Source organism: Papio anubis, chromosome 2, assembly GCF_008728515.1.
Source record: "Papio anubis isolate 15944 chromosome 2, Panubis1.0, whole genome shotgun sequence".
NCBI classification, from domain to species: Eukaryota; Metazoa; Chordata; class Mammalia; order Primates; family Cercopithecidae; genus Papio; species Papio anubis.
In genome coordinates this window covers 39,422,095-39,438,122 of record NC_044977.1, presented here as the reverse complement: position 1 = coordinate 39,438,122, position 16,028 = coordinate 39,422,095, and the positions used below count along the sequence as shown (strand labels likewise).

Sequence of the window (16,028 nt, the reverse complement as noted above, 5' to 3'; positions counted from 1 at the left end):
CATGGGTACATGCACGCACGCACACACACACACATGCACCTTCTCAGAACAAGTCATAAAACACAAGTATAGTGAAGGACAGTTTTCAAGGTCTTGGACTGGGCCCAGTTCTTTCAGTTTTCTGGCTTATAGTTCTCAAGAATAACTGTAGAATGTGCTGGGAATCCAACATCCTGGGACCTGTTCCAGTCCCCCCACTACACGATATCCTTCAATGCTTTAGCTCAGTGATTCTTGTTTCCCTTGAGTATAAAACCCAGGATGGGCTGCCTTCCTGGGGGTCCTCAGCTGTGGTGCAAGTGGGCATGTGCAGATGAGGCTCTGTGTGCCCCAGACAGCTTTCCTAAGCCTTGGGGGACTGGCTCACATGAATTTCAGGCTTCTGTTGTCTGCTGCCTAGCTGTAAGTAACAAGCCAGATTCCTGTAACTTATTGTGTGCATAGGTATTCTGTCTCCCAAGACTCAGACAAATCACAGTGAACCTGCTTTTCACACAGGACAGTCTAAAACCTTACGGAGAAAGAGAACATTTCATACCCCTAATACGCCAAACCACATTATTTTAGCCTTCATTTAAAAACATCTATATTCTGTCTCTGTTTTTCCAGAAAGAATAAGTAGAGACCGGCTTTACATTAGCCCAGACAAAAAGGTCATTTGTGGTTTTGCCAGAACAGAGAAGCTGTGTACCCTGCCGGTGATGCCAAGCTTGCAACTGTTGAGAGGGCTGAAAATTATTTGTAGCTTTAAAATGACAGTTTGATACTAAAATTCAATGGTTTTGTGTTTATTCTCTGAGATCACTTAACTTCAAAGTAAAATTGTGAACTTTAAGGGCTTATCTTTGGGTGTGCATTATGGCAAGGGAGTATTGTGAGAAGGTTGAAGGGAAAGAAGGCCCTGTGAGCACCCGGGGTTGTGTCAAAAGTTTCCCACATGACAGAAGAAACTGGCTGGAGGTGGTTGTCTGGGAATTTCCCTGGGTTTCTCATTTCATGACAGCTTGGTAAAAAGAAGACCCTAGATACACTTTTTAAAAGCCACCAGTAATATGTAGATAGTATATGTTAACATATCTTTTTCCATTTTTTGTTTAACTGCTTATTATATGCTAGATACTATGCTGTGTAAAATGTACAACAATCCCACAAGGTAGATACTATTATTAACTCCATTTTCCATGTGCAGAAACAGGCAGTGCAAGGTTTAATAACTTGCCCAAGGCTGCACAAAGTGGCATAGCATGGATTTGAATTTGAAAAACTACCACCAGCAACAGGTCCTTATCCTTTCTGCTGAATTCATGCTACCTACTCTCATTCTCACCATACTCTCAAGGTGGGCATTATTAGCCTCAACTTACATTAGTCCTGAGCAACCTGAGGCTTGGAGGCATCTGGTGGCAGAGCCAGGTTTCAATGGTGGCTCTCTGGAAAAGATCACAGAGCATGCCTTTTCTTAGTCCTAATTACATAGCAATTACCATGTTCCTGCAACAAGGAAAAAATTCACACCTTCAGAGCACCCTCCTCTTAGGTCTCCTGGATTCAGGGCTGGTGGAATAAGGGACAGTAGAGAGTCCACCTCACCCCAGAATGTCACCTCCATTAGAGCAGTCTCCAATAGAAAGTGTATTTTAGAAGGAAGATATAGTAAGAAGACACAGCCAGCCCCTGAAGTGGGCCGACAGATGGACTGTGTCACTTTCACCTGCTGACATTGACAATGGGGAGGAGGGTTGTCCATATACCAGCCAAAATGATGAGAAACACCGCTTTGAAGCATGGCTCTCTATTAGTAAGTACATGTTTCTATCCACAACTCTGTAGATTGGGAGACCAAAAGATTCTTTCTTTGCTCTTATCTCCAAGTCAGACAACCCCATTTTAGACTCATGTTCTCTGGGTGTTAGTATTGAAAGTCCAGGGGCTCCAAGCTCAAATACCCTGAGAGGGGTCACTTGCCTGAGGCCACCAGTTGGTAGAGACAATGACCTCAAGGCCCACAAAAGTGAAGGACCTTGGCAAGTGGAGACAGATATAACCAACCACAGTGTGAATAGATAAGTCTAGATCATGTCCGAAGCATTGGGTGGGGTCTCCACTGTGGCTAAGGGGCAAAATGAGTGCAGAGGTGGGGGAACTGCCTGAGAAGGGGAAAAAGCCTGAGAGGAGAGTGAAGATTCTCTGCCCACTTCACAATTTTTCCTGGGTTCACTCTGTCCCTTCCCTACCCCTGCTGCCAAATGTGGATCTCAAACCCACACCTAGTCTTTCCTTTTGACATCACCACTTAATTGTAGGAAGGTGAAGACAGCACAGGCTTACACTGTCACCATATTATACCATTTTGACCTAAGGAATGATTTTCTAATACTTAAACAGCTAACAATTAGAGTGTAGTAAAATGTGTACAAAGAAAATGGGCTTTAAAGACTGTGCTATGATGACATAGTAAGAAATATGTATTTGGTCTCTACCCCTGAGTTTCTGATGCAGAGCTGCTAAAACCCTTGTAGATAGGGGTGCTAATCTTTTGTTCAAATATTTAGTCTTTGACCCTGGTTCCTGGCACAGAACTCTTAAATCCCTTGATATTTCCCGAGTGAGAGGAGCATCTTTTGTTCTAGTGAGAGGACTTTTCGGTGGGCTCCTGGATAGCCTCTGGATGGGGACTTGTTGCCAGGGGGATCAATCATGTGATTAGAGGGTTGCAACTTTTGTCCCCACCCACCTCATGACCCGCAGGGAGGGGTGGGGGCTTAAAGGCTGAGTTGATTCCGAATGGCCAATGGTTTAGTCAATCATGCCAACACAATAAACCTCTATAAAAACCTAAAAGAACTGGGTTTGGACAGCTGAACCCATGGAGCTTCCTAAAGGGTGGTATACCTGGAGAGGTCACCGAAGCTCCACACCCCTTCCCACATGCTTTGCCCTGTGCATCTCTTCCAACTGGCTAGACATTTGTAGCCTTTGTAATATCTTTTAACAAACCAGTAAACTAAGTGTTTTCCTGAGTTCTGTGAGCCACTCCATCAAATTAATCAAACCTGAGTAGGGTTTTGTGGGAACTCTGATTTACAGCTGGTTGGTCAGAAGCACAGGCCAGAACCTGGGACTTGTGGTCAACATCTGAAGCAGTGGTATGGGTGAGAAGGGGCAGTCTTGTGCCTTAAATTGTGGAATCTGATGCTATCATCCAGAAGATACCATCAGAATTGAATTAGAGGACACCCACTTGGCGTCTGTTAGACACTTGCTTGGTGCATGGAGAAACAACTCCCACACCTTTGGGTGTCAGAAGTGTGAGTGCTGCATGAGACTGAGAAAAGCACCTTGGTTTGGTTCCATCCTTTGTACGAGAAACAGACCTGGTTTTAAACCGCAGCTCCATCTCATCCTGAGTGACTTTGAACAGATGGCAACCTCTCTAAGCCCAATTTCTTCATCTATTCATGGGTTGTTGTGAATGATCTGACACACAGCAATATTCTCTTCCTCTCTTCTTTATCCTTCCCCAAATGGAAAGAGCCTCCCCTACTCCCTAGGAGTTACTCTTTCCAACCCCCAAGCCCAAAGAGTAAAACAAATGATGGTAGGCTGCCCTCCAGTCCCATCTAAATAACCTGTGGGTCCTCAGCCTGACCCCAGGCAACCATTGTTGAGGAGCTGGCCCGGGAGGCCGGTTGGATTGTGAAGTTAGTCCCCATTCCTTCCCCTCAATGTCCTAGTAGCTCAGTGGCTGTTTTAAAAAGATGCAAGTTTACTCACTCCAGAGAGGTACAGAAAGAAGAATAAATGAAGAATGTTGTTGGAGAATCTTGAAGAAGGGTGAATGAGGTCAATGCTAATTTTGTAGATCTAAAACAACAAACAAACAAGCAAACAAGAAACAACTATTGCCAAGGCTTCTAGACAACATGTAGCAATCTTGGCTAACAAAGAAAGCAAATGAAACAGGCATCACACAGCAGGTCCAAAAACTATCATTTGAAAGGTCACATATGACCTCCTCTGTTGTGCAATACACATAGATTAACTTGATAAGAATGGCAAATTCATACAATGTGTCAGACCATCTTTATTGATTTACCCTAACGTTATGCATAAAGTTCATCTCTTTCCCCCATTCGTTTTCATCCTCCCTTCTCTCTCTCTCTCTTTCTCTGACACACACACACACACAAGGAAGCAAAGTCACCAGCTGAGAGTGAAGTTTGGGTGGAGGTTTTGAGGTTTGAGAAAAATGAAGTCTGAAAGTCTAACCTCTTTTTGAAATGTGCCTGTAAGGAAGAGTGACAATCGGCAAAGCAAATCTAATAGGATCCCTAAAGAGCATTTTCCTCTTGTTTACAATTGTGGCTAAAGCCCTGCACTAGAAAACAACAAATGCTAAGATCCTCCCTGCATCCCCTAACCCCTACCCCCTGCGACACACACAACCCTCCTCCACCACATTCTAAAAAGACTGGAAGGACCTGGAAAAACATTCCTATGGGACAAACCAGAAGGGGGCAGGACAGCTATCATCAGACCTCATTTCCCCACCACTCCCAGCTGAAAACCAGGGATTTCACAAAGGAAAAATCATGAGTCATAGTTTTGTGGTTTTCTCAAAAGGAGAAGGAGGAGACGCTCTTCCTTCCCACCCCTGAGAATAGGCCAAATGAGAGTAAGCCCACTGGCTGGACTGAGGGTGACCAAATGAACGTGATGATGGCATCTCATTTCCCAGGTGGACATCTGCTGGGCAGCCTGTGCCTAGGACTGACTCAGAAGACACACAGCACCACACAACAGGATTGATGCAGTGACAAGGCCAGGACAGAAGGTTGTGGGAGGAGTGAAGAGAAGGTGGCCAAGTGCCTGAACAATCAGAGCAGGTTTCACCCAGGAAGCTCTATCTATCTGAGTTGGGTCTTGAAGGACAAGTAAGAATTTATTATCAGGTAGACAAGGATTGGGAAGAGCATCCAGAAATGAAGAACATGATTAGACCATGATTAGTTTAGCATGGTCAATTTATTATTTGTAAACATAACTCTGGAGGGTAATGAGGGAAGCACAAGCTAGGAGGCTAGTTCATAACACTCAATAGATACTGATTAATGCCTATTGGCTGCCCAAGCACTGTGCTAGGTTCTGTCTAGAAATAATACAAACAAGCAAATAGATAATAACAAAATTGGTAACGTGTTAACTGCCATGATGAGGAGAGTACTGAGAGCAGCTCAGAGCAGCATGTCCCAGACTTGAGTAGCTTGGCTTGCAGAAATCCAGCTGAAAAATCCTCAGGGCAAGAAGGTAATAGAGGTGATAGATTTAGAGTATATTTAGGAGGTAGACCGGCCTAGCAGATATTGTTAGGACCCCACATATACCCTCACTGTTCCCATGCCCCTTACAGCTTGCCCCTGCAAGTATCTCTGAGTCTTTACCTGAAGACACTCAGGTTTGGTTTGTTCAAAGGGCAAGCCAAGAAGTACCAGGGATTAGCACCCCTGGCAGTGGTCCTCAAGCAGTGTCAGATGGAAGTCAGTGGATAGATACCCCAGGTTTGCTTGCTCTTCAAATGGGATAGTTCTGAGGACTGCTTTAGGCAGAAGACTCAGATGGCAGAGTGCCAACTGCTCACAGTGGAAACCTGCTCATTGACATACCCGGTACTAGCTCCCTTCCCTTCCTGGTTTCATTTCCCCATTCTCATATCGGTATTTCCTGGAATCATCTCCCAGATAAACTGCTTGCATTCTGATCTTTGTCTCAAAGTCCACTTTGTGGGAACCCAACTTGAGACAAACAGAAAAAACTTTTAGAACAAGTACATGATGAAAATGAAGACTCAAATATGAGGTTATGAGATTTTTTGGTTGGGAGACACTGACTCCATCAACTGAGTGAAAAGAACAGGGATAGATTCTGGAAGAAAAGGATGAGCCTGAAAACACTGAGCTCAAGGTGCCCAAGGGACTTGTTATCTCAAAATTCCCTGAGTACAAGGTTAAGACTCTTGACTTTGGAAAAAGTGAAAAGAAATAGCACAAAAGGAAATACACAAAAGAAGAATCCATCAGAAATGAACATCACATCTCCTAAAGGGAAATTACAGTGTCTTCTTTTGCCCCGAGAGAATATAAAGCCCTAGCTGTCTCTTCCAGCCGGTTTCTGTATTCTAGTTTCTCATAGTTGGAGGGACTCACTCCTTTAAAACCATACATAACTCCCCACCAGCAGCCAGCAATGGCAGCTGTAGAATCACTGTCTCCACCATGGAAAAAGGCTCGGTGGGCAAGCTCCTTCCAGGAGTCTCCCGCGGCAAGGACAGCATCGTAGGCAATCATGGGGGCATCGTGCCCACTGCTGCCACCCCAGCCAGAGTAGCTCAGGGAGGTGTAGAACTGATCCCTCTCCTTCACACCGAAGGGCTCGGGGAAGGTAGGGGCTGATTCTCCATCCAAAATCCCTCTAAGTTTTAGGTAATTTTCCCATTTGGTTTGGAAGTAGGACCTGTAGAAAGGAAAAAATCTAGAGTCAGTTGAAAAAAATAAGGTGAAAAGTCATAACAAAAAGCACCAGATGGATGTGTGAACAGAGGAAAATCCAACATAACTTCGACTTCTTGCAGTAATATCTTAAACTATTTAAACATTAAAATTATTTCTATATAAGTACCATTCATTCAATACATTTCTCATAAGGATCTACATAAATAAGGCACTGATCCTGTTGCTAAATAAAGAGATACATATCATGTTAAAGGGTAGGAAATAAAGGTTTGTTTTTCCTGGGAGGGTCGAGAGCAATGACCTTTCAAGGGGGAACTTCAGGACATCACAACTGTGGGTGACTTCAGCAGAAAGCCTCTTTTTATTCTAAGAAAGAGAGTGTGAAGTGAATTCACAAGAAGGGGAAGATGTGGCCTTACCACTTATTAGTGAGCTAGTGGAAAAACCTGTCTCTGGCATTTTAACCAAGGATTTCAAAATATTATTTGTGTATGTATCAAGACAACACTGAAAAAGCAAATTCCAGGAAAGTAGGAAATAGGCATGAAAATTCATGGCAGCATAGGATAGCCATAAAAACGACAGGATCCCTGTGTAAGAAGGAAACACCACAGCTGCCCTATTCATTGAGGTACCCACTTGGCTACTTTGTACAATCATTACTGGAAAGGACCTTGAAATCCTTAGCAGATTGGTAGAAAGGGGGCTGGGTGGTGAAAACCATGAGGGTTGCTGTGATCTCTGAATACAAGATATATATGTGCAGGTGGATGTGCACACACAGATTCAACCATGTTTGAGCAGGGCATGCACCTACAGACTCACCAGTGTTGAAGATTTTCCTCTACGAAGTAGCCTGATTGGACAATGTACTTTTTAGCTTCTGGTAGCAGCTCCATCAGTCCTTTTCCCCACTGCAAGGGTGGTCTGGCATTCACAGCATAGGCTGTAAAAAGAGCGGACGCAAGGGCCCCCAGGTAGCCTGTTGGGTGGTGGTGGGTCATCCGACCGCTCTCGATGCTCACTTGGATCAGTGTGTCCAGCTGGCTATGGTGTGGGAACCTGAGACCGATGCACATGGCCCGCATGGCGGCCCCACAGCCGCCCTCATGGCTGTTGAAGGGAATTCTCCAGCCATTGGGCTTGCCAGGTTTCAGCTGCATGGCGTTGTGCATCGAGGCATTACCTGGGGAAGAGTCGGATAAGGGATGGGGGTTAGCATAACCAAAGCAAAGGCCCCAGCAGGAATAAATAACTAAACTCTGTCTCCAAGTATTTTTGATGGAGAGGGAGAGCCAAAAAATATGATGATGAATGCCCCAAAACTCCAAACCCCACCCAACAATGTGCCTTTCTTTATGTATAACCCTTGGCAAGAAAACGCTAATAAAAGCAACAGACTCATATAGGGACCCTTGGAATCTTTACCAGTCATTACTGAGACATCATAACAAATTTAAGAAATAAGTATATTATTCTCTTTTTTAAGTAAATAAGTCTTTTAAACTCAGAGCTTAAGAAACTTCTTCGAAATCACATAATCAGCTAGTTAATGGCTGGGTAAAATCCATCGGACTCCAAAGCCCAATCCCTTATGGAGTCCAATAAGAACGTTACAATTAGGCCGGGAGCAGTGGCTCACGCCTGTAATCTCAGCACTTTGGGAGATCAAGGCAGGCAGATCACAAGGTCAGCAGATTGAGACCATTCTGGCTAACACGGTGAAACTCCGTCTCTACTACAAATACAAAAAATTAGCCGGGCGTGGTGGCACGTGCCTGTAGTCCCAGCTATTTGGGAGGCTGAGGCAGGAAAATCGCTTGAACCTGGGAGGCAGAGGTTGCAGTGAGTCTAGATCGCGCCACTGCACCTCGGCCTGGGCAACAGAGTGAGACTCCATCTCAAAAGAAAAACCCAAAAAACAAAAAACAAAAACCTCACAACTGGAGTTCCTGAATATCAAAAAGAGAGAAAGAGGCCAAAAATTCTAGAGTGAAGCCCTGGGCTCAGATGAGGAGCAGTGGATTCAGGGAAACAATGTGTCTTTGGTGAGTCACTGAACCTCTGGGCCTCGGCTGTCCCCTCATGGCAGTGACGTAAGCAGGCTTGTCGCCCTGACCTGTCCTACTGGAGACCTGTGAATACGCATGCGAGCCAAGCGATGGCAGCAACATACGACGGAGTGTGGCACTGCTGTTCCTTTACTAGTCAGTGTATTCACAACAATGTTCATGGATGGCACAGGTGGACAAAAAAAAGTTTCCACTTGCTAAACTGATGAGCTATCGGATGCCAAGAAAGAATAAACAGAGATTGGCATCTCAAGCCAATCTTTGGGGTGACAAGGACCCCTTGGTATGGTGGTGGGAAGCTTTCATCAGGAGGTGTTATGTGCTGAATTGAGTCCCCCCAATTCAAACACTATAGCTCTAAGTACCTCGATTTGGAGATAGGGCCGCCTTTAAAGAGGTGATTAAGCTAAAATGTGGCCTTTAGGGTAGGCCCTAATCTAATCTACCTGGTGTCCTTATATGAAGAGGAATGCGGACACACACAAACACTAGGGATGCATGCACACAGAGGAAAGACCATGTGAAGACACAGCGAGGAGGCAGCCGTCTGCAAGCCAAGGAGAGAGGCCTCAGAAGAAAGCAAGCCTGTCAATACCCTGACTTGGATTTCCAGCTTCCAGAGCTGTGAGAGATAAATTTCCATTGCTTCAGCCACTCAATCTATGCCATTTTGTTATGGCAGCCCTAGTAGCCTCAAATAGGAGAGGTAGGTCAGATGGGCCAGAGAAAATCACCTGGTGGCCCAAGTGGCTGTGACAAGTTGCCGAAGTGGGCAAGAACCACTTGTGAGCAAACCTGTGGCCAGAAGTCTCTAGAAAACCATTTGCATTTTTTTTTTCTTTTTCTTGAGATGAGGTCTCACTCTGTAGCCCAGGCTGGAGTCCAATGGCGCCATCTTGGCTCACTGCAACCTCTGCCTCCAGGGTTCAAGCGATTCTCCTGCCTCAGCCTCCTGGGTAGCTGGGATTACAGGCATGCACCATCACGCCCAGCTAATTTTTTTATTTTTAGTAGAGACGGAGTTTCACCACGTTGGTCAGGCTAGTCTCTCCTGACCTCAGGTGATCCGCTCGCCTTGGCCTCCCAAAGTGCTGGGATTACAGGCGTGAGCCACCGTGCCCAGCCGCATTTTTCTTTAAAAATAAAAAATACACATTTTTCTTTTCACTTATTCATCACAGAAAACTTAGAAATACAAATAAGTAAAAATAAAAAACTATAAATACTCCCATTACCCAAATATAATTAGTAATCTTTGTACATGTTCTTCAAGACCTTTCTCAACACAGAAATACATATCTATTTAAAAAAAAAATTTTTTTTGGCCGGGCATGGTGACTCATGCCTGTAATCCCACCACTTCGGGAGGCTGAGGCAGATGGATCAACTGAGGTCAGGAGTTGGAGACCAGCCTGGCCAACGTGGTGAAACCCCACCTCTACTAAAAATACAAAAATTAGCCAGGCATGGTGGTGCATGCCTGTAATCCCAGCTACACGGGAGGCTGGGGCAGGAGAATCGCTTGAACCTGGGAGGCAGAGGTTGCAGTGAGCCGAGATTGTGCCACTGCACTCCAGCCTGGGCAACAAAGTGAGACTCCATCTCAAAAAAGAAAAAAATTTTTTTTAGAGACAGGGTCTTACTCACTCTGTCACCCAGGGTGGAGTGTAGTAGTACAATCATGGCTTACTGCAGCCTGGACCTCCTGGGTTCAAGCAAGCCTCCCATCTCAGCCTCCCAAGGAGCTGGGACTATGGGTGCCTGCTACTACAACTGGCCATTCAAAAAAATTTTTTTTTAAGATGGGCTTTTGCTATGTTGACCAGGCTGGTCTCAAACTCCTGGACTCAAGCAATCCTCTCCCCTCGGCCTTTCAAAGTGTTGGGATTACAGGTGTAAGCCACAGCACATGGCCCCACAAGATCTATTTTTTAAAGGACGGTAGGTTCATAACATACATATTATTTTACAACCTATTGGTGTATAATAATACCTTTCAGTATTAGTAAATATTATTTGCAAATTTTAAATTTTTATTAATGTTAATTGACAAATCATAATTACATATATTTATTTGGTATAATGTGATGATTTGATATATGTAAACAACGTGGGATGATCAAATCAAGCTAATTAGCATATCTATTGCCTCACTTATTTTTTGTGGCGAGACATTTGAAATTTACTCTCTTGGTTATTTTGAAATATACAATACCTTGTTATTGACTACAGTCACCCTGAATAATTTTAAATGGTTCCAAATGTGTCAGCTTAATTAATTATGAGATATTTAGGTTCTTTCTATTTATTTCTTTATTTTTTAGAGTCAGGGTCTTGCTCTGTCACTTAGGCTGGAACACAGTGGCATGATCCCAGCTCACTGCAGCCTCGACCTCCTGGGCTCAAGCAATCCTCTTACCTCAGCCTCCCAAGTAGCTGGGACTACAGGTATGTGCCACAACACCTGGCTAATGTTTTAAAATTTTTTTCTGGAGTGGTAGTCCCCAACCTTTTTGGCACCAGTGACCGGTTTTACAGAAGATAATTTTTCCATGGACGGGGTTGGTTGGGGGAGCTTTTGGGACGAAACTGTTCCCCCACAGATCATCAGACATTAGATTCTCATAAGAAGCCCACAATCTAGATCCCTCCCATGTGCAGTTCACAACAGGGTTCAGGCTCCTATGAGAATCTAATGCGCCACTGATCTGATGGAGGCAGAGCTCAGGTGATGATGCTCCTTCGCCCATCGCTCACTTCCTGCTGTGTGCCCCAGTTCCTAACAGGCCATGGACTAGTACCTGTCTCTAGAACAGGGATTGGCTACCCCATTCTAGAAACAGGGTCTCAGGATATTGCTCAGGCTGGTCTTGAATTCCTGGGCTCAAGTGATTCTCTCACCTTGGCTTCCCAAAGAGCTGGAATTACAGGTATGAGCCACCACCATGCTGTTGTTTCTATTTTTATCACATTTAGAAACACTATTGTTTCTTTGTTATTTAAATCTCCATCAACATTGTTAATGATTTCCTCGAGGCTGTTTTATTCTTTGCCTTCCTTGTACCTCCCACTGGCTGTGCTCACCTGGTGCCCGTCCATCCATGTCTTCCATGCAATCTTGGTAATGCTTAGCAAGGAGGTAATACAGTTGAGTCAACTTAGGGGCTTTCCCAGCTTCCACAAGAGCTTCTGCTGTGGCCAAGTGCATCACTGTGTCATCACTAACTCTCCACCTTCCCACATCTAGGGCATCCAAGCCGCCCAGCTGGGCCAACTGCCGGTGTATCTTCTCCCCATCCTGGAGGAACTCCCACTTCCCATTGTAGTACCCCAGGGAATCTCCAGCTGCACTTAGCACCATAGCAGCCACATACTTCTCCATCAGTCCTTCACACTTGCTGGGCTCTGGAGAGGGTGTCTTCGTGGGAAAATTAAGACAAAGGAAACAAGATGAGGAGGAAGAAGAATCAGAAAAAACAACGGCTCCAGCTATGTTTTATTGAGCACTCACTACTTGCAGGCATTGTATCAGGGGCATCTCATGTAATCCTCCTCACTGCTCTATGAAGAAAGTAAAGCCCAATTTATGTATGAGCAAGTGGAGGATCATGGAGATAACGCAGTTTCAGAAATGTTCAGTGACTTGTCTCAGGTCACAGAGCTAATAAGTGGCACGGCTGGGATCCTAACATAGGTTCATCTGACTCCAAAGTCTATCATTATAACTACAACTGTATCTCTTGCCTCTTGGTGAGTAGTAAGCCCATTAAATTCTGCAAGTCAAACCCAGCTCATCATTTTCTCTTCTTAGCTGGGATTTGGCCTTAGAAGTGCAAGGCTTTACACTTCCTATTGGTGTCACAATGTGTAGTTCACAAAGCACCTGCACATTCATTGTCTCACTAGTAGGGAGGGATTACAGTATGCATTTCACAGATAAGAAAATGAAGGCTCAGATAAGCTAAATTCACAAAACAAGAGGAGTGGAAGTACTGGAACCCAAATCTTCTGATTCCAGCCAACCCAGGATGCTTGGCATCACGCCACTCAGCCTCAGCCCAGATTTTCTTACCTTGGGCAACCTCTGGGTACCTCAGCCTCCACATTTGTAAAATGGCACTGATTTTAAAAAGTAACAACCTCCTGGATTTGTTGTTAGGAATAAACAAATTAAATTTCATAAAGTTGGCTGGACACGGTGGCTCACGCCTGTAATCCCAGCACTTTGGGAGGCCGAGGTGGGTGGATCACCTGAGGTCAGGAGATTGAGACCAGCCTGGCCAACAGGGTGAAACCCTATCTCTACTAAAAATACAAAAATTAGCTGAGTATGGTGGTGCGTGCCTGTAACCCCAGCTACTAGGGAGGCTGAGGCAGGAGAATCGCTTGAACCCAGGAGGCAGAGGCTGCAGTGAGCCGAGACCGCACCACTGCACTCTAGCCTGGGCAACAGAGCGAGACTCTGTCTCAAATAAATTAAAAAATAAATAAATAAATAAACAAATAAATAAATAAGTTATTAGAGTGCTTGGCACATAGTAAGCTTGATTTTTGACGTATTTGTATTATTCATATACAACCAGGGAAAATGGGTGTTCTGTTTTAGAACTAGAACATTTTATCCCCACAACCTTTCCTTCGACAGCAATGTTTAAATATTGTTTCTCTTAGAAATGATCAGCTTCTAGAGAATTAGAATCTCGATTAATAACATACCCACCATGAATGAAATCCCTGGTAAAGCGCTGGCTTCCCTTTTGGTGCATTTCCTAAGAGCCCCCCTCTTTCAGCCAATTCCCCAGGGTTCCCTACTCCCTGTGGCTTTCAGGTCAAAGCCCTCCATCCCATCCAGGCCAATACTTTTATAAGGGTCCGGCAGACTAGCTCGTTCTCCCCTCAGGTGAAACTTTTCCCTCCCCTCCATTTATCTAAACCCTATTTACTCAAGGTCTAGTTCAAGTCACGGGGCTTCCAGAAGTGCTTCTGCAGCTGCACTGCTGTTGTCCATGGAATGCAGGCTAGGGAGCCCCTGGAGGAGTAAACGACGAAGACGGATGCGTTCTAGTACCCAGTTACTGGTAATGCTGTTTCTGCTCACAAAGGATATTTGTAAATGTTATTTACGTCGCTTATTATTTACAGTGAAGCCTAGGCACTGAGGTTCTGGGCTATTAGACCTGACTCTGCCGAGACAGAGTTGTGGGAGAACAGACACTCGGGACCGCGGTTTCCCCATCTGTAAATTGGAGGGGTAGTGGGGAGGTATAGGCTCCCTGAAGTTCCGTCCTGCGCTGTGATTTTCAGACACTAGCTCCGCTTCTTGGCTTCTGAAGACTAACTGTTAACCCCCCATACCCTCCATCTCAATGTCCTCATTGTACTTTCCGTAATTCCTTCTGGCTCCACCCTAATGTGTGTTTCGGTGAGTTGCAAGCTGGGATGGGGGAAGAAGACCGGCATCTTTTTTCGTTTGTAAATTGCCTTTAACGTTCGCTTTCAAAACGCTGTAATTCCTTAACTCCTCTGAACTTTCATGGGTCACATTCTCGTACCCGAACTATACATTCAGAACTAAGATCTGATCAGCTGCTTCCGGGGGGCGGTTGACAAGCTCTCGCGCTTTGCAAGACTGGGAATCCTCACGGCCCCGCCAGCCAGGGGCCGGGGAGGGGAGCGCGGGGCCGAGGGCCGGGGGCGCGGTACCTGCTTGTAGCCTGGACTGGAACGCGCGAGCGAAGGGCGCGGCGCGGGCTCCCGGGGCCAGGGAAGAGGCCTGGCTGCTGCCGGTGGGCGACGGCGCGGGCTGGGGCGGAGTCAGGTCCCCGGCTTCCGGGACTGTCCCCAGGTCTGCGTGGAGGCGGCGAGTGCCCCAGCACCTGCGCTCGGCTGCGCGGAGTTTGAGCTAATCTTGGAACTTCCAAGGCGGCTTCCCGGCACTGCCGCGCCCTTCTGCACCCAAGCGAGAGTGGACAGGACCTCCGTCGCCCGCCCCAAATGCTCTGAAGGGCCCGGAGCCTGGTCCCCGGAATGTGGCGGCACCGGAAAGCCGGCTCTCGCCCGGGTGTGGTCAGTGACTCCCGCGTAGACCCGGCTGACGCCTTCGCCCGTGCTCACGTCCGACTCTGTAGGGCTGTAGTGGACCGGGTGTGCCCAGATGCTTGGAAGAGCGTACTGAGTGCGCCGCCCTTGCCCGAGTTCTGGGCCTTCACGCATAAAGTGGGATAATAATATCTGCCTCTTAGAATGGTTGTTAAGGATCCAGTTAGTTAATTTTAACTCGTCTTTTATTTGGCAGCAGCGTAGAATTATTTTATCCTGATCGTAAATAAAAGCAAAGAAAAACGAAGATTATTTTCGTCTAAATACATTAATCATGCCACTTTTAAAGCAAATCAGGATCACCATATGCAAGTATTCTATGTATTTCTCCAAAGTTTTAAATTTGCTATGCCTGTTTTCTTGCTGTAATGACTAGCTTTGGTCTGAGAGCTTTTTAAAAAATTGATATCTAATTTATGTATAATGAAATGCCCTTACACCATAATCAAAATATGGAATTTTCCATTACTTTAAAACATTCTCTTGAGGCCTTCCCAGTGAATCCCCATCACCATCTCCAACTCTAGCCTAAGTGACTTTTGAGTGTTTACAAAAATCAAGTTCACCAGTAAGGGAGGCAGAGATCACCCTGAACCCCCTACACCCTTTAGCTTTTAGTGGGCTAATCAGCTGCATCTAGAAGCCAAATTGACACTAGGCAGATTAACAAGAGAAAAGCATACAAATTTTATTAATTGTACATGTACACGGGGATGTTAAGAGACTGAATCCTGAAGAAAGTGGCCAAAGCAAGATGCTTTTATACTTTTTAGAAAAAGAGTGATAAATTAAAGAAGAAATGACAGGACAAAGAAAATCTGGCTAAGGTGGTAAAAATTTCTGGGGGAGCCCCTAGGAGATACATGGGGGGTGGGGTGTAAAACAGGTGGAAGATAATGGTTACTTTGCAAGAATGTTTATTCCAGTCCAAATGCCACCTCCAGTTCCAAATCTCTGGTGATAAGGGTTATTTTCTCACTCTGGCGTGGAGAACATACCTCTCCTAGAGGAATCTTTATTGCTGGCTACATGTAGGAAGAGACAGTTCAGCTCCTGTTAGGGAACCAGGTTCATTTGCCTTTCACACAGTATGCCAATCACTGAGGCGCATGAGTTTTGCAGTAGAGAAAGGGCGTATTCACAAGGCAACCAGGCCAGGAGACTGGAGAACAGGCCTCAAATCTGCCTTTCCAAAGATGGAATTTTAGGGATGCTTATAGGTTAGGGGAGGAAGGTGGTCCAAGGTGCCCAAAAAGATGAGGTAAGGAAAACAGGCAATCGGTAATCTGAGCAAGCATAGTCAAGCTTCATGGCTGTTCATAGAACACATGTTCACAAAATCACGATG

General features: G+C 45.4%; 1 protein-coding gene and 1 pseudogene across 2 annotated transcripts; both read right to left on the bottom strand.

Annotated features, from left to right (window-relative positions):
• Positions 1 to 4,060: 4,060 nt before the first annotated feature.
• Positions 4,061 to 14,646, bottom strand: ADPRH (ADP-ribosylarginine hydrolase). Of its 2 annotated transcripts, none has more exons than XM_009200050.4 (4): positions 13,302 to 14,258; positions 11,666 to 11,999; positions 7,335 to 7,695; positions 4,061 to 6,510 (listed from the first exon to the last, which is right to left on the bottom strand). In XM_009200050.4, exons 1-4 carry the CDS (start codon positions 13,302 to 13,304, stop codon positions 6,096 to 6,098), a joined length of 1,113 nt encoding a protein of 370 aa, XP_009198314.1. In that variant the 5' UTR covers positions 13,305 to 14,258; the 3' UTR covers positions 4,061 to 6,095. The 2 variants fall into 2 exon arrangements, with proteins under 2 accessions (XP_009198314.1, XP_003894019.2); XM_003893970.5 differs by lacking the exon at positions 13,302 to 14,258 and adding an exon at positions 14,285 to 14,646 and having other exon boundaries at positions 4,065 to 6,510.
• LOC116272808 lies at positions 13,542 to 14,975 on the bottom strand (annotated as a pseudogene).
• Between the last annotated feature and the right edge of the window lie 1,053 nt (positions 14,976 to 16,028).

Coding starts and splice junctions, on each gene's coding strand:
- ADPRH (XM_009200050.4), bottom strand. Junction 7,696..11,665: donor CATGGATGGACGGGCACCAG/GTGAGCACAGCC, acceptor ACTCTTCCCCAG/GTAATGCCTCGATGCACAAC. Junction 6,511..7,334: donor GAGGAAAATCTTCAACACTG/GTGAGTCTGTAG, acceptor TCCTTTCTACAG/GTCCTACTTCCAAACCAAAT.